At 38.9% G+C, this 17,519-nt stretch overlaps 9 protein-coding genes across 9 annotated transcripts; 4 read left to right on the top strand and 5 right to left on the bottom strand.

Annotated features, from left to right (window-relative positions):
- Nucleotides 1-3,439: 3,439 nt before the first annotated feature.
- Nucleotides 3,440-4,166, top strand: RTS1_1 (serine/threonine-protein phosphatase 2A 56 kDa regulatory subunit delta isoform; the record flags this gene model as incomplete). The annotated part of the gene is made up of 2 exons (XM_064819753.1): nt 3,440-3,880; nt 3,942-4,166. 2 exons carry the CDS (start codon nt 3,440-3,442, stop codon nt 4,164-4,166), a joined length of 666 nt encoding a protein of 221 aa, XP_064683673.1.
- Nucleotides 4,167-4,964: 798 nt separating this feature from the next.
- ATC70_000334 (uncharacterized protein) lies at nt 4,965-6,161 on the bottom strand (the record flags this gene model as incomplete). The annotated part of the gene is made up of 5 exons (XM_064819752.1): nt 4,965-5,525; nt 5,591-5,687; nt 5,750-5,788; nt 5,852-5,943; nt 6,003-6,161. The coding sequence occupies 5 exons, from the start codon at nt 6,159-6,161 to the stop codon at nt 4,965-4,967; spliced, it is 948 nt and encodes a 315-aa protein (XP_064683672.1).
- A 389-nt stretch (nt 6,162-6,550) lies between these two features.
- ATC70_000333 (uncharacterized protein) lies at nt 6,551-7,002 on the bottom strand (the record flags this gene model as incomplete). The annotated part of the gene is made up of 2 exons (XM_064819751.1): nt 6,551-6,598; nt 6,658-7,002. 2 exons carry the CDS (start codon nt 7,000-7,002, stop codon nt 6,551-6,553), a joined length of 393 nt encoding a protein of 130 aa, XP_064683671.1.
- A 1,133-nt stretch (nt 7,003-8,135) lies between these two features.
- Nucleotides 8,136-8,598, top strand: ATC70_000332 (uncharacterized protein; the record flags this gene model as incomplete). The annotated part of the gene is made up of 2 exons (XM_064819750.1): nt 8,136-8,225; nt 8,293-8,598. 2 exons carry the CDS (start codon nt 8,136-8,138, stop codon nt 8,596-8,598), a joined length of 396 nt encoding a protein of 131 aa, XP_064683670.1.
- A 225-nt stretch (nt 8,599-8,823) lies between these two features.
- ATC70_000331 (uncharacterized protein) lies at nt 8,824-9,986 on the bottom strand (the record flags this gene model as incomplete). The annotated part of the gene is made up of 6 exons (XM_064819749.1): nt 8,824-8,867; nt 8,971-9,012; nt 9,076-9,142; nt 9,202-9,445; nt 9,504-9,721; nt 9,777-9,986. 6 exons carry the CDS (start codon nt 9,984-9,986, stop codon nt 8,824-8,826), a joined length of 825 nt encoding a protein of 274 aa, XP_064683669.1.
- Nucleotides 9,987-12,651: 2,665 nt separating this feature from the next.
- On the top strand, nt 12,652-12,936 carry ATC70_000330 (uncharacterized protein; the record flags this gene model as incomplete). The annotated part of the gene is made up of 1 exon (XM_064819748.1): nt 12,652-12,936. One exon carries the CDS (start codon nt 12,652-12,654, stop codon nt 12,934-12,936), a length of 285 nt encoding a protein of 94 aa, XP_064683668.1.
- Nucleotides 12,937-13,172: 236 nt separating this feature from the next.
- Nucleotides 13,173-14,500, bottom strand: ATC70_000329 (Mitoc_mL59 domain-containing protein; the record flags this gene model as incomplete). The annotated part of the gene is made up of 4 exons (XM_064819747.1): nt 13,173-13,495; nt 13,580-14,094; nt 14,181-14,419; nt 14,474-14,500. 4 exons carry the CDS (start codon nt 14,498-14,500, stop codon nt 13,173-13,175), a joined length of 1,104 nt encoding a protein of 367 aa, XP_064683667.1.
- A 237-nt stretch (nt 14,501-14,737) lies between these two features.
- RPL32_2 (60S ribosomal protein L32) lies at nt 14,738-14,935 on the bottom strand (the record flags this gene model as incomplete). The annotated part of the gene is made up of 1 exon (XM_064819746.1): nt 14,738-14,935. The coding sequence occupies one exon, from the start codon at nt 14,933-14,935 to the stop codon at nt 14,738-14,740; it is 198 nt and encodes a 65-aa protein (XP_064683666.1).
- A 772-nt stretch (nt 14,936-15,707) lies between these two features.
- ATC70_000327 (uncharacterized protein) lies at nt 15,708-16,574 on the top strand (the record flags this gene model as incomplete). The annotated part of the gene is made up of 5 exons (XM_064819745.1): nt 15,708-15,835; nt 15,894-15,956; nt 16,012-16,157; nt 16,224-16,325; nt 16,384-16,574. 5 exons carry the CDS (start codon nt 15,708-15,710, stop codon nt 16,572-16,574), a joined length of 630 nt encoding a protein of 209 aa, XP_064683665.1.
- Nucleotides 16,575-17,519: the final 945 nt, after the last annotated feature.

The raw sequence follows: 17,519 nt of genomic DNA, 5'->3' as shown, positions 1-17,519 counted from the left end.
AAGAGTGTCATGCAAAATCACGAATTTTTCTTCAAAATCTGCCTGTGATAGCAAGCAAAAAATCTGGTGACGATTTTTTGGTCAGGACAAGATTGTCAATATTTCATGATAGAATTATGATAGAGCTTCCAGCAATAGCTCATTCAACAGAAAATTATTTGGTCAACAATGTTTAGTAATGCTTAACAAAATGTTTTGATGACAGATACTGATTAATCTTTTGAAAAAAGTGAAAAAATTGCAAAAACTATCCTATTAAAAAGCAGCTAGACAATATACACCGAACATATGATATGGGTATCATTGAATTCTCCTTTAAATTCTTCACAAGTTTCATATAAGTTTGAAAGAGTGGCTACTATCAAGAAACGCGTAATTTTAAGGTCGATAGATTTCGGAATGCCATGGATCTTCATTCAGAACAGCAGAAATTGAAGCTCCGTTGACCTTCCACATGTGTATACCTCGCATCTATGATTTTGAGAGAGCGTTTTTAAAATTGCAACGAACAAAAAGGACTATATTAATTAAGGATAAAAGAAGCAGATGGAATACTGCTACAATCCTTCTGTATTGACATTGAGAATGATCTGCAATAAAATGTACATTCTACGTCTCTATATATATCTTTTGGTTTATTATACCATCTCTTATCTTGCGGCAGCTTAGTGGCGAATGATTTCATTATTACGTTGTTGATCCGGTAGATCAAAAAGGTACTTTTATGTATGGTTTGTAAATCATGCGTGAACAGCAGCTTTTTTCGTTGAGATTTTTTTTTTCAAGGCTTGTTTACATTGCAAAACATTGGAATATACTTGGTATCTACTTTTTTATGGCCTATCTAAACACAGTTTACCATAATACTTACCAAGAGCCATTCAATGCGCGTTTTGATTCTGTGCAAAGTTACAATAGAATGGAAATGAAGATTAGTGAGTTAGTGCTTAGCAGATGATGCAAAAATTCACTGCAGCAAGGGAGTTTTCAGAACTCCTCTTGACAAAAAACCGATTTACCGAATGCAATGCAAACGTATACATGCAGTACAGCCTCTAACATTTGTTAACACTGAAGCAAAATCAAACGTTTTGAAGCAAATCAAATGTTTTAGATGGCAGGGGGAACTGTAAAATTTAGGAAAACTGTATTATTAGAGACCTTTAACCCACCAGCCATATGAAGAAAAGTAGGTATATCTGATCTACATAAAGTGGCATACAACCATATATTGATGGTTCTAATTTCACCCAGAAATCTAATGTGCATGAGTGTGCAAGGCAATCCATCCTGCAAAATCGGAAGCAGCATTATTGTATCAAATTAAAGTGTAAACATGTACAGAATAATACAATGTTTGTAATTATAGCACCCCTTGGGAAAGATGAATTTTATCTTTACTGTTTGAAAGCAAAGCTCGGTATTGGACAATTAATCTACATTCAGTGCTCCAGCATTGAGCACATTGACGCAGAGCCAAATATTGTTGGTATTAGAAGCTAGTCCGCTCAAAACTGAAAAGTGTTTTGTAGATGGGAATGATTATATCGTGCGTATTTGAAGAAAGGGCATTATCGGGGTGTCAGAAAAGCCTACGTTTTAACCGAACCATAGAATGGTATCGCTTCAGATCTAGATGATTCTAAATGCTACTGTTGTCCATTTCGCTAATGTTTCTAAACACAAGCAAACACATGCATTGAGAGCATTTAGAATTGAGCCCACTGGATTAAGTCTTATCCATCTTCTCTGATCAAAGCACCGCTGATTCACATTGAGAAAGTGTTGATTCATTGTGCTTGCCGACGGATTGCTTTTCCTTTCACTTAAAGCTTAACCTATAAATTAATGAACAGTGATACTGGAGCTATTGGAATAAGAGACTCTTAAGCTGATTTCAAGCAAATTGTGCAAAGTTCCCTTCGAGTATAGCACCTCAGCTACAGAGAGACCGTTGTGCCTAGAAAAAAAGCAACGGTAGAAAGCATTAAAGAAGCCCCTTGTGCGAACTCAAAAAGCTTAAAATTTTTTACAAAGTGCATCTTTTTTCCACGGCTGTAACTAGATGGCTTCTTGATTTGACATTGATAACTTGTGCGAGGTATCCCTCAGCGTTGCCTATTCATCACCTTTGTTGTAATGCCCATTTCTTTAAAGACATTCGTATCTTACAGCTCTTTTTTTTTTTTAAAAAAAAAATGGCTCATGCCTCTCATGTTAAGATGCAAGTTTGGGGTTTCTCTTCACATTTGCCAGAGGATTGTAACATTTAAAATTTAGCAATTTTTTTTTACTGGGGTCAAACATGTTATTGTAATTTTATTTATAAGGCGAAAGAGTAAAAGGTAGCACTGTGCATTCGAGTTAACCTTAAAAAATTACCGGCGTGTCTTACCACCGTCTGATGGTACCACCAGCTCATTTTCGCAAGTGCTACTTGGCATACATGAATATGAAAATCAATTGCCAGTTTTTTTTTTTTTTTTTTTTTTTTTTTTTCTCGGCATGAGGCTAATCTTTTAGACTAAACATTACACTAAACAGACGCATTTCATTAGAGGATAGATCCGCCCATACAGTGATAACATGTCCACACCATAAAAAAGTTGCTATTATTATACATCTTGTTGAACAAAGACATTCTAAAGTCTGACATAGGAGTATATATCTGGGATTAGCAGATTTCCCCTTTGGAATGTTGGATTGTATATGTACTTTTACAGATGAACTGATATGGACGACCACGAGGCAAATCATTGTGAGGAGGAAAAAAGGAGAATTATCGCTCTCTATTGTTCATAGTTCCAAACTCTAGTTACTATAAACGTGGCGCAACATCAAACAAACATCCATGGATCTTACATAATCGGATTGCTCTTGTAGAGTTGCAAACCTGTCTGATATTATTATAGATTTTCTCATTTATTCTCGGTATAGAAGCAACCGGATACTGAGAAATCATTGCCATTGGTAACGTTGTGAGATATGTTTGCTGCGAAATTATAGCCATCATCTATAATGTACATGAATCAAGACGAGTGTAGCATTTGTTGGTTAGACAAGATCAATAATTGAGTCTGGTAGACCCCGATCATACATGGATCTGTATTACTACATTGGCCGTTCTCTCAGCATTTGGCTCGATCTTGTCATGCGTATAGAATATTTTTAAGGAGGAATGATAAAAAAAGACATTTGTTTATCACCACTACATCACTATTACAATCGGGTAAATGAATATTTTGTCGAAATACTGCTTTGATCTTGACTTTTGTGGCGTTAGCAGAATTTTTGATTGGTTGTATCAGAGTAATACACTTTGTAGCTGTAAGGTACGGGAAAACGTATATAAAATCTTGTCTATATAAATAAAGCCTTGATTCAATCAGAAATCAAATCTCTTTTCTTTCTCTAGTCATCATTCACATATTTTGCATACATGGAAACAGTGACATTCACTTCTGCATCATCTGAAAGCTTTCCAAAACGCATCAGATCAGCATCTGCCCGCTTATTTTCTCTCAATCACAACAATAGCAACAGCAATAGCAAACGTATTTCATTCATGTCAAATTCCGAAAGCACGACAAACATATTAAGTCCAACAAAATGGTTTCCACGCATGCGATGTCGCTCAGCTTCATCTGCTGCCTCATCAACGAGCTCTGTCGTATTTTCATCTTCATCCACAACTACAGCATCACATCATACCATCCTAGATCATTTATTCCACAACCATCACCACAACCACCACCACCACCACCAACGTCATTCTGCCACAGCAATGGATCAACATATTGATCATGTAAACAATAGTTTAATATCACTTGAAACAGTATCTTCCGAGCTGGAAGATTTGTACAGAGATGCGCGTGAGGAGGTTAGATAATGTTACATAGGAGGTTTACAATACAAATGCTAATTTATATACAAAATCTTAGATTGAATATGCTATTGAATCGCAAGGATCTATTTATTACGAAGGAGATAAAGCGACCGCTCATGCAGCTTTTGAGCTATGTGAGACAAAGTATGATACAGTGATGCAGCAATTTGGTGACACTACCAACGCTATCAAGTTTAGATTTCGCTGGGAGACGGATCTCCATCAACTCCGTTCCATGTTGAGCAACCTTCCACCTATTACTCAGTCCATTTATGAGTGAATTTTGAAGCATTTTGCTCATGTATCCCTGTACCATAGTTGTATTATAGTATATATTTATATTAGAAATTAGAAATTTGCATATGTATCATTGTAGAGGCAAAGCAAAAGCCTCGTTTTCTGTTATTCCCCTTACTTTGTCACCTCATTATCACCTCATTTTCCAAAGCATTCTGTATGACAGCCACCTGTACTACAAATAAACTACTCTTTTCATTCATTTATCGATAACATAGTTGTATTGTCATGTGGAGCTGATCATGTTCGATTGGCATATATGGTTTAATTCCGGGGGTTCGGCCTTGGCAGGAGAGAGAAACTTCCGGCCATTTTCATCCAGGAACAGAAAGGTATAGGCATGCTCATCATGATGGCGACAGCAGAATCCGATAAGCCCCGCTGATTACATAAAGAGAAGGTGCCCCTTTCCAGATTTCCGGGCCACCCTCATCTATATCACATTGCACTTGTACTCGCAACAATGTATTAGTATTGATTTATAATCAAGCGCCATCAAAAAAGGTAAATGACGAAAGTTTAGTCAGATTGAGGGCCTTGTGTTAGACATGTCAGATGCTATTTCGTCCATTTACTCTGACCCTTAGCTACGATTTTCAATCACTGAATTTGCATAATTATAGTAGCATAAATGGCTAGCTTGCAGAAAATAGTGTTGAGCATGTAATACGATCTCAATGTTGGGATCCAAATTGTCCCTAGTAACTTTTATACTTGGAAGGTATATTTGACATAGATGCTATACACGCTGAGTTGATTTTATTTAGAGAATGAAAAAAGCTTATTTCTTGTAGTCATAGGTGGAATCGAGACGGCTACGCAAATGTTGGCCAGCAGTGACAATGTGATCTGGGTCAGCGATAGTTTGATCAACGTATTTGGAGGGAGCAGATACTAAGGGGACGCTATCGGTAGGATGAACAAAGTAGGGCATTGAATAACGATCCAAGTGATTATGTTCAGGTAAGAAAGTGACTCTATGCTTTGTAGATTTGAACAAGCCATTGGTCCACATTTCCATCTGATCTCCTACATTGACAATGATGGCACCGGGAATAAGAGGAGCCGAGATCCATTCAGTTCTGCTAGCTTGCACTTCCAAACCAGGAACATCCTTTTGGAACAACAGGGTGATGGATCCATAATCAGAGTGAGCACCAGCACGAACAGGCTCCTGGTATTCAGCTTCACCACCGCGAGGATACTTGAGGAAGCGCAGGATCTCGGCAGATCCCTCGTAACTATGACCGTTCTTGAAGAACTCCTTACCTCCCTTGTCTTCAGGAATTTCCAAAGCAATGGCAAATGCTTCCAAGATTTGAAGTGCAGTGGCGTGGCAGTTCTGTTTCAATGTTTAGTATTAATACCAACCATCAAATGCGCCACAATGCATGAAATATTACGTACTCGTGAGAATGTCTCCAAGAAAGCTTCCTCTTTATCAAACACCTCAGGGAGAGGAGCAAATGGCTTGCCATGATCAAAGTTTCTAAAGTTGAACCCCCTTTGTAGATTCACACAAGTCAGAAATCCATGGCACTCGTATACAACAGATGTGTTACTTACTCTTTATGGTCACCTTGTCTTTGATGTTCGGGATCCAATCTATTGACCAGCGATAGAAAATATGAGGGGTATATCACACAAGTGCTGCTGTATGATACTTACGTTTCGCTATACAAGCTGCTGTAGCCATGATTCTCCTCTCCAATCATATACTTTTCCTTTTCCTCGCGAGGCAAATCAAAGAATTGCTTGCTCTGTTGCAATCTCTTAGCAATAGAACCGACATTGACCCATTGTGATGTACAAAACTTACCAATGCAAAAGCCTTGTCAATGTCTTGCTCGGAGAGGTCATGGTTAATCATGTAAAAGAAGCCAATGGACTTGCAAGCATCAAAGACTTCCTGAGCGACCTTCTTGGGGTTGGTCTTGAAGTCGGCAAAGTCAACGATAGGGATAGATTCAACGGCCATTGTGATGCAGAATTGTGTGTGTGTGTGTGTGTGTGTGTGTGCAAATAATAAGAGAGGAAAAAGGAGAGAGAGAAAGATAGCATGCTTTAAAAAACAGGTGCTTTATATTCGCATTTCGAGCTTGCAAAAGGCGGGGAACTGACCAATGAATTCGTCCCCAGACAAAAGATAGAAAGATGGAAGATGTATATCGAAATTTATGAGTAATAGAGATGACATTGATTTGCTATTCCTATAATTTGAATCATGTCTATTTCTTGATTTCTTTATTTATTTTATGATAAAGCTGTACATGTAATCATAAATCAAGCAGGGATTTATTGAGTGTGAATAGAAGCGGTGTAGGCGTATGTGTTTTGTGTGTTTGTGATGATGTCTGTATCATTGATCTAGAAAGGCATGGAAGTCTTTTGCTTGGCAAGTTCCTTCAATTTATCCTGCAATAAACACATGTCAATATCCATAGCGTCATACTATCCAGAACGGCAACACTCACCTCCTTCCAAGCTTGGATTGTTTGAGGCATCTTCTCTAGGTTACGTTGAATATTAGCTTGTCTTTCAGCACGCATACGTTCATGCTTCTCCAATTTGTTGGGCTTGTATTTAAGAGGCTTGTGAGGAGCAGGTGCAGCTAAGCCGATGGATGTAGGTTCGATGCCACATTGAAGACATGCTTTTCTTAAATCATTTTGAGTGCGCTTTGAAATTTGAGCTGGTCTCCAGAATGATTTTCCTTTCTCTGCATTGAAAACAAGTTGAGATTTGATATCTCCTTCAACAAGCTTGGCGCCGTTCAACTTGCTCAAGAATTTGAGTGAAAAATTACGATATGTTGCCATGTTTTGATGTATTGAATGGAAAAAAAGGCTAAACACATGGGGATCCCATCCCCCTTTCAGTCAGACAAAGAGCCTGTTGAAAGGTTTTACACTGTCACAAACCTCATCCGTCAAATTTACAAGGCCGAGGTTGGCATTAACAGAGACCAGAATATGCAAATGCTGGTATGATCCAAAGAAGGTATATAGCTAATGATGAGAACCATGTCTTACGGGACATGGGGGGGGGGGTTCATTCACAAATGATGTTCTTGTCAATTGTAGGTGATTGTTCGAAAAATCGCTATTGGGATGTGATTCAAAAACGAGCCATCACGGTCTATACAATTCCTCATGACTAAAATATGAGTAACTCGAGAAATTTTGCTAGAAGATATTCAAGGCATGTGCAGTGCTTCTTTTTCTCAATTACGATGGGGGAAAAGTGCCTTTTGTGTTATGTACATGTGGGGGGGGGCATTCAGCTAAGCATCAAAGATGTATATTTGACACTACATGTGGACACATCCGAGCAATTGCTATTATAATTTGCCTGCTTGGAGAGCAGCATCCGCATAATAATATCACTCATATAATCAACTCATGATGACAATACTTGCTCATAAAGCAAACATGTAGACAGGCATTTTCATGTCCATGATTCTCTGAATAGCTTGTAATGGCCAAATGTCGAACATCATACAATGTCCGCATGACAATCGCCGGACAACCACTCCTTAGAAGTGAGAGAGTTACAGTAGGCGGGGGAACAAAGGCAGAGGAGGAGGAGTGAGGATATTGGCAGAGAGCTGGGAGGAGCAACAAAGTAGAGAAGCTTACTAGATATTTTTTGTTTTTCCCTTCTCTTTGCATCCATCCATTAGTTCCGAGAGTAAGTTTAGTTTCCAAACAGCATCCATCCATCCTTTTTCCAGTCAGCAGATGCAGCATCGACGTTCAGAGAGGATACACACCAATACCTGGATCACCCAATGTACATGATAGTTCGACATCATTTCCCAGATGAGGACAGACACAGACACTGACAGTAGAGAAACGAGGGGTTTGGACACATTGGAAGAAGGATGGAGGACTGATATGACAGTAAAAGAACGCTCTGAAGCCTAACCATCATTCATTTCATAAAGTAAACAATGGTCACTCCTGTTGTCAAGCATAACATCGTCAAGAAGCGTACCGCTACCTTCAAGCGTCACCAATCTAACCGTTTCATGCGTGTTGGTGTAAGTATCATATACAAGATTTCAGTCAACAGCAGCAGCAGACTAAATATGATTTGGCATTGTATAGGAATCATGGAGAAAGCCCAAGGGTATTGATTGTAACATGCGTAGACGTTTCAAGGGTCAAGCCCCTATGCCCAAGATTGGTTACGGTTCTGCCAAGAAGACCCGTGATCTCTTGCCCAACGGTTTCCGCAAGTTCACCGTCTCCAACGTTCGTGAGCTCAACCTTTTGTTGATGCACAACCGTTCTTATGCTGCTGAGATTGCCCACAACGTTTCCTCCAAGAAGCGTGTTGCTCTCCTCGAACGTGCTGCTCAATTGAACGTCAAGGTTATCAACGCCGGTGCTCGTCTCAGATCTCAGGAGTAAATTTATAAACTTGTCTAGTTATTTCTCTCTTTTTTTTTTATGATTATTATCTCTGTCAATAACTAAAAAAAAAAAAGTATCAAGCAAGTTCCTGAAATCAACATTATTTCTAAAAAAAATATATACATATATACAGTTTTTTCAAAATATTCATTTAATTGGACATGAGGATGAGATGGAAGAATTTTGATAAAAGTACAAATAACGAGAAGGAGGAGGGGGAGATCAAGATACAATGTCGTCGTTGTCAGATAAAACGAGATTCTCCACTATAATGAACAAGTGTGTGTTAGGGAGAGAGCCAGAAGATGACAAGAGAAAAAAAAAAAAAGGAGGGAGGACACAAGAAACATCTTGTTGCCATTTACTTACAATGTACATGCGAGATATCATCAACTTTGTCTATAGTGAAATCTTTTTATACACAGAAAATGAGTGAGTTGTGTGTGTGTGTTTAGCAAGGACAATGACACTTACTAGCTGAGGATGAAGGTATATTACGAGTGTTGTTCTCGATTTGTTGGCTTTTCAGCATTTGAACAACCTGTTTGGAAAACGTACATTAATTAAAGACATAAACACACACACGCGAGTAAACTATACCTCATCGGTATCAATCGCCACATTAGCATTTAAATCAGCATACGACCGACATAAAGGACAATTGAATCCGGGATAATTCTGCAATAAAGGATAACAGCATTTAAAATGAAATGAGTGTGAACAGGGAGCAACAAATAACGCTTGAAATGGTGCAATAGCGTACAAGCAGATGCAGCATTCATCCACCGTATCAGGCCCATTTGCTGCGTTGGATATGTTTCTCAGCGATTTGAAGGAATTCAATCTACAAAATCAGGTTATCAGTCCATTAGGTCAAACTTCCATGTTGTTCTGCTCCATACCCAAATGCTGATGGGCTTTTGCCAAACGCAGGTTGGTTGATCTCTATCTTCATCTTGACGCAACGGTAGATTTCTTCAACGCCGCCTTGATAATCAACACCCAACTGAATAATGTCCCCATTGTGTAGTTGGTAAGGCTTTGATTCATGACTAGGTGGGCTAAGCCTTGCTCTGTTGACAAAGGTACCAGAAGAAGACTTGGTGTCTTTAATGTAAAACTATTGTTGTGTCAGTTATCTTGTATTTTACGTAACGCTGCGATTGTGTAATTACTTTATCATTCTCAACCCAAATCTCAGCATGTCCTCTACTGACTACTTTGCTTTTGAATGTGATCCGATCCATATTGAAGAATCTATCGGTAAATCTACCAATCTTCAAGACAGTATTGCTCAGTAAATCACGCTCTATAATATCAAACACAAGCGAATGTGAGGTATCGAGGTGTGGCACAATGCGAAGATGATGTTTCTTAAAAGACATGGGAATAGGTGAAATCAAACAAAGAATAATAAAAGAGAAAGAGAGAAAAAGAAACAAGGAAAGAACGAGAAGCTCCCTTTATGTACGCCCCCCTCTTCCCCTTTATCTTGAACGACTCCTCTTTGTTGTAGACGCTGTTGTTGTCAATTTGCGTCATTTTTCTCAAATGGAATCATGAGGCATTAAAAATTTTAAATAGGTCACTCCACCTAATCCAATGTCCCATGCGCTCATCACTGCCTTTTACTGCTCTTTTAACCTTTGCTCACACGGGTCTATTGGTAAGTTTGACATTGCATGAGTGGCAAAAAGAGAAAAGAGTATGTATAAGGTTCTTGATTGTAATATGTCGTGTCATGCATGAAATTATTTATAACTTTACAAAACATGTGCCTTGGATCAACGAGCCATTCTGATTTGTGCAGATCAACAATGAGCCCATTTTTCAACTAATCAAACGATTTAATAGAATGAGAATATAGATTCCCACAATGAATACATTGAATAGATACAAGAAAGTAACGTTCCAATTAATCTTTCAAGGACGAACCATCAGATCATAATAACAATAATTTCAAAATCGCTATGATGGTTCATTGATAACTGCGATTCACATTTACTTACTATATTTGGACATTTATTTTTTTTGGTACCTGAATTTTTTTATCGGCTTTCTCAGATCTCTATTACGGTTACTATGCACGGATGTTATGCAGAGATAATGTGAAAATCCATATAAATAGCCTATCCTATCGGCTGCTAAGGTACGTGAGCGTACTTCACTTGGCAGAGCCATTGTGATTGGTTACAGTTTTCCGTTTGCTGGTCGCTTTGATCATATTGTCGCGGAAATATGTAGTAGCTTCTCTTCGCTGCATGTTTGAAAAAAACATAAAGTCTAAACGTAATCTACAGAGATCAACAGGACATTGAATAAAATTGTTCAACTATAACGACCATCCGCATAGAAGCCTAACCTCTGATCAATTCATTGGGTGTCTCGAAAACTAGGAGAGGTGGTCTAAAGAGCTGGCTGTGTTCTATACCAATCAGATCTTGATAAAGTACTCTTTTATAGAATCGATATTAAGCATTTAGGAAGCAAAAATGCCGTGCAATGTGATATTCTGGATTTTGAAGGTGGAAATGTTTCTGCAGCTATTGAAAGCATAGTGTCCTACTATTACAACCTAAATTTTAGCACTTTAAACCTTCCGGATCACGCTTCAACCCTTTATGAGCTACTTGTGAGCGTTGATTTGACTCTTCTACTATGCCCCAGGTTTGTATCAGTGAAATCAATACATATACAGGCCGCTCAGCGTACTTGCATTACCACGTAATACTCATTACTATGCAAATCACAGCCAAATTAAGATGCGTTTGAGCAGTGATTTCTCGTGTTAGAAGCTGTTTTAGACCACCGGAATAGCTCCAAATAGTTGTCCTCAGCAAGCACGAACTCTTTGACACCTTTGCTCAACTTTTTTTGGGATTGTCGAAAATCGACTCCAAACCATGAGGTATCCCTCATGGTTTTGAACAAAAATCAAACAATCGCCTTTTTGGCCCCAAAGATGAAGACTTTTGTTATGGTACGTATTATATCAAAATGATTCTCTCGATTCAAAACAACCTCTGAAACTTTGTCTCTGAAACTTTTGTATACAAAATCTCAACATTTTGGCTAAAAACCTCATTTCATGTTTTCTGATTTTTTTCAATGAGCTTAGTCAAAACTCTTTCTGTAATTAGTACCATCGGATGCGCATTGAACAGTACTCCAGAAAACCTTAAGCGAGTAGAGGACTATCATGACACGTTACATAGTCGAATCTCGCAAAATAGGTCGAATTAGGTCCTAAAAGTTCGAAAATGAACAAATCAGGACAAAATGTCGAGAGCGGAGATTCAACCGGCTTGAGGCGGCTTGCTGGCACAGGTAATGATGAAAGCAGGGAATTGATGCTATTATAAAGCTAAAGGCGGTTTTGGCGCACTGTATAGAATCCAGGACCTTGCTGCTTATAACTAAGCTGACTATTACGAGGGGCGTGTTTGAGACGAGGCCGTTTATATAATTAAGCTGAATAAACTTTAGTGCACTCTTGAATGCAAATGGTTATATCACTTTGTAGTTACTGATAAATGCTGCCAAAGCTGAAACTCATTGAATAGGTGCGACGGGCCTATCAATCAATATGTTTATGTGTAATGTGCGATTAAGGACGCTCAATTTCGTTGTCATGAAAGGTGAATAGACGGACGCTTGAAAGTATATATATGGCTCTCTTGATATGTATAGCAACTCTTCAAGGGTCCCAACAATGAGCTGAAACGACGAACGGATAATAATTGCCAAGGATCAGGTACTCACATCATGTGTTTATGCGAGTGATTAGTGCTTGTGCGTCCAACAATGCTTGTAATGATTGGAGAAGCTTAATTCCCGCATTGCTTACGCGACCAGCATTTAAAACCAAACTTTGAACGCAAGCTGTCTCTCCATCTCTTTTTCTTTCATACTTAGTAACTATCCCAAGAAACAAAAACTGCCATGGAAGATCATTCAGGACACGATATGCCTATGCCAGCTACATGCAAGATGAATGCAAGTACTCGTGATTCATCTTGGTGAAAGATAGTAGAGTAACATGTTATATAGATGCTGTTCAACTGGCAAGTAGAGAATACCTGTGTCGTATTCAGGTGGTGGCACATTTCAGGCCCCATTAGTATGATTTTATCGTGCATTGCCATCTTCTTGATAGCTGCTGGCTATGAATGGATTCGAGCTTACTCCAAAGTCATTGAAGACAGATGGAAAGAAGCCGAGGTTTTGCTCGAGAGAAATGGCCAAATTGGTCATGATGACGATGAAGAAGAGCAAGAACATGGCGTAGGACAACAGCGCTCGCTTGTCCATGCTTACCAGCAACACACAAGGTAAAATACATGCAGATGATTGGCATTTTATTCGATGGATAGCATTTAATTGCATGCATGATAGACTTTCAAAGCAGAGAGAATTTGTTCGATCAAGTATATATGCGGGACTAGTTGCCATTAGTTTTTGGTTGATGCTGGTCTTTATGACATACAATGGATATCTCATGATTGCCACTGTCTTGGGAGCAGGATTTGGACATTTTATTTTTGGGGATGGTAGATTAACTGGCGATAAATCTATTCAGTGTCACTAGCAGAGTGGGTGGAATGCGTATGACGTTGTCTGACACGAGAAGCGATAGTAGAGTCCTCGTCATTCAAATATTCTGCCTTCAATTTTGCTAAAACTTCCTCTGCGTCCTCTTCTTCAATCTCCTTTTCATCCTCCTCATCTACCTTGTTCTCATTGTGTGCCATTCCTTCAGCTTTTCGTTCAGTGCTTTGGGGTGTTCTCTCTTGGTCTGTCTGCTTGTGTTGTGGTTGTTGCTCTTGTTGAGGGATAACCATTTGCTTTGACTTGCGAGATGGATTGAATTGCTTGCACACAGGACAAATGTATTCTAAATTCACAAATCACATCAATAAAGGGTTATTCCCCTCCCTCCCCCCTCCCTCCTTTTCGTTCCATTCATCCAAACACTTACGAATAGTATCAAATTCCTCTTTTAAAACCAATCCATTATGATGGTAGCAATGGTTACAGATCAAGGCGTATTTTGTTTCAGGTCCAGCATCACCAACCAAGGCATCCACAATTTTATCGTACCACTGAGGCTCAGAGCGAGCTGGTGGTAAAATAGGCTGTTGTTGTTGTTGTTGATTTTGTTGTTGTTGACCGAATGATGGTAATGGCTGACCAGGTACGGGACCTGCATTGGGGAATCGTTGAGGTTGTTGAAGGTGTCTAGGTGGCATTGAAACTGGCTTTCTTTGCTGTTGCTGTTGCTGCTGTTGCAATCTTTGCTGTTCCTCCTTTTTCTTCTTCATCAATGCATCGTCGTATCGTTCTAATAAGGATTGTGTGGTATAGTAGCTCGTTTTTTTCTTCAAATCTTCCAACTTGTCCTTTTGCTCTTTGCGAAGTTTGGCCAAATTGGTCTCCTCCTTCTTTTGTCTTTGATCATACCACCACACCAATAGCTTTCTTACATGGTAAATTCTACAAGGGAAGATGAAAAATTATAAGCATTATGACGTCCGTATTACCATTGTTAGTTTGCTTTTTTTTAAAAAAAAAAACCTTACCCTACTGGCATTAACACGACAGGCGTTGTGGCCAATGCAATATCTTGAGTAGTGCTTTCACGATTGGCAAACTGAAAGAAGAGATAAAAGGCACATAGAATCCAAATAACAAGCGAGTAGATTATCCACATGAAACTCGCTTTTCTTTGTTTGATTTTAATCTCGGACAATCGCCCTTCTACTTTCTGAATGTCGATGTCGAGTTTGCTGAGAACTTGTTCATAGTCCTTTGAATCACTCTGCCATACTTGATATAAGTATCACAATCCCATCTCTGCTAGACGTAACCTTACCTTTTCTCTCGAGAATAATATACCCATGATGTATGCTTTAAAGATGGGAGAGAAGAAAAGAAAAAAGAAGCCAAAGAAAATGAAATACAAAGTAAAATTATTAAACAAAATCCCCCCTTGACACGTGGTTCGTAGCAAGAGGAAAAATAGTGCTGCTATCCCCTTTGCTTCAGCTGCTTAAATTTATTTGGGACAAACGGTTTCAATCTTATTCACATGTTTATTACAATCTCTTTTTATTATTTATTTATATGCAAAAGTATATTAAGATGAAGGTGGTGGTGGTGGTGGTGCAGCTAATGGTGCTCCTCCTCCACCGGGAGGAGGTGGTCCACCGGGAAACATGCCAGGCCTTTGCATTGGTAAAGATCCTGGTGGGCCCATCATAGGCGGTGGTCTGAACCCTGGTGGAGGCATGAAGCCAGGTGGTGGTGGTGGAGGAAATCCAGGTCTAGCCATCATATGAGGTGGAGGTGGGAAACCTCCAGGAGGGACTAAAGGGAGAGGGATTTAGTCATTTGGTTCAGTTCTAATCTACAGAGCATCATGCTTACATTGTCCATAAGGAGGTTGGGGGTAGCCAGCGTATTGTGCAGGCAAGACTATAAACAAATCAGTCAGCAAACTAGCATGTCAAAAGTATACAAGCCAACATGTATTTACCTGCTTCTGCTACATCATATGCTCTTGTAATTTCATCAATGATGGCCTGTGCTTTGTCATGACTGATCTCTATACAAGATGTTAGGTCATTCAGGCCATTTGGCAGGCTCTCTTCTTACCAGCATAGTAATTTCTAACGTTTAAAATGTGATTTTTTCCTGCATTGTGAGCCTTTCTAACAGAAGCTACAATTATAACGACGTGTTTAGTAACATTTCAACATTTAGATGACACTACACTACTTACAACTATCGTGCGTCAAGAAAATGTCGCAATATTCTATCAGATAGCAAGCATTCAGTCAGCAAGTATTCCTAAATGTCCTTTTTGTTCACACTTACCACAGTAATATTTTGGCATATTCGTCTACAAATGAGTTCAACAAGGGAAACATCCACATTTCTAATTGAAAATAATTTCAATGGCCATAGATTTTTTGTGACGCCTGATCACACACCTTCCACACCACCTCATCTGTTTACAAACACACCCAAATGTCAGTATCCATTGGTCCAAGCAGAAAATCTCTGCTGGCTCTTCATTTCATGTCTGTTTCCTAGCAATAAAGATTATGCGCACCATCGACTTGAGCGATAAGATCCCGGGACTAGTCCTGATAGAAGATGCAGTTACTATATCAGAAGAAGCAGGCCTGATTGAGTCTGTGAATAAAGAGACATGGTCGGGTTTAGGCATTGGGTAGGTTTGCTGTTTTAGTTCTCGAGATGTTCAGTCTAGTTGACAGCAAAAAAATTAGCCCAAATCCTGAATTGAAAAGACGCACACAACAATATGGACATTTATTTAGCTATCGCTATAGGTAAGTAGATGAAGGATGATACTGTCAAGGCAGCCATTGATATTTTGAATACAAGAAAGGTACTGGAAGAATATGGCCCCTTACCTGACTTTACCGACTTTTTGGTTGATCGTATCATGGAAAACAAATGGATGCCTCATAGGCCCAATCACTTGCTTGTGAATGAATATAACCCAGGACAAGGCATTATGCCACATGTAGGTAAATGCCAAAGGAAATAATTTAGTATTCATGAATACAAGACTGATCTTACCTTGCTGTTGACAGACGCTCCTGCTCTATTTGGGCCTGCCATTTTGTCGCTCTCTCTACTATCAGAATGCATCATGAAATTCACCTGTGATAACCAGAACATTGATATCATACTTCGTAAGCACCAGAAACATAGCATTTTTGCACAAAATGTTTGCTAACACGCTCATGCTAGCTCGCCGATCTTTGGCAATTTTGACAGGTGATGCAAGATACAAGTTTAAGCATGGAATTTCAAAGGATCTGATAGAGACAACCGATTCTGGCATTGTTATTGAAAGAGACAAGCGTATCTCTTTTACATTCAGAGAAATTATCGCTTGGGAGGTTGCTGAAAATGCAACCTGTGCTGGCAACAAACAATAGCTATAGATTTGCACATCCTTCATCATTGTATACCTATCAATGCACGCAAAATAAAGAGCAGTTTTTCATGTACTGCAATGTGCATTCTTGTGATGGCCATGAGAAATAAAATTGAGTATATAGTGCAGCTCCTCATGCCATACACTTGAAATTAGAATAGTTTTCAAGCTATTTGATCTCCTTAAGTCTTTCTGAAAGTCGAAACTTTTGCAACATTCAAAGACACATAAGAAGGCATTTAGGTCAGCCAACAACAAGCCGCCACCAAAATCAATTCAAAACTCAGCTTATTTTTTTCTGTTCAAGACTGGACGGATTGTGTCTATTTTCGACTTCTTTAATTTATTTTGTGATATTCGACTATATGAAATGTGGTTTTCAGACGATGCATCCTAATACATTCTTGGAACATTTTTCAAGGCGCTTCCAATGGTGCTAATTGTAATAGGTGTTTTGAATGAACCTAGTGAGCAATTCTAAAAAAAATACGAAATAAGGTTTTCGGCCAAAATGTCAAAATTTGGCATATAAAGACCTCATGAAAGTGGTTTCAGAGGTTACTTTGGATCGAGAGAAACATTTTGATTTGATATACACCATAGTAAAAGTCTTCATTTTTGGTGTCAAAAACGCGATCGTTTGATTTTCGTAAAAAACCATGAGGTACCCCTCATGCTTTTTGGCCGATTTTTGGCCATGTTTTTTTTTGGCCCAAAACGTTGAGCAAAGATGTCAAAAAGTTACTGCTACTCGAGTACAATTGTTTGGCATCATTCCGGTGGCTCATAAAGGCCTACATGTCAAAATATCAAGGCTTGAAAACTGTCAAATTTGGTTATGTATTGCTTTATGGCTTTTATTTACACGGCATGAATCACATCTTTAGTAGCTGAAGTCTTCTGGAAGGGCAGTTCTGCAGTCTGTACAATTTTTAACTCGAACAGG

Source organism: Mucor velutinosus, assembly GCF_035048745.1.
Source record: "Mucor velutinosus strain NIH1002 chromosome Unknown tig00000041, whole genome shotgun sequence".
NCBI classification, from domain to species: Eukaryota; Fungi; Mucoromycota; class Mucoromycetes; order Mucorales; family Mucoraceae; genus Mucor; species Mucor velutinosus.
The sequence above is the reverse complement of the archived record's forward strand: the minus strand, read 5'-3'. Positions and strand labels throughout refer to the sequence as shown.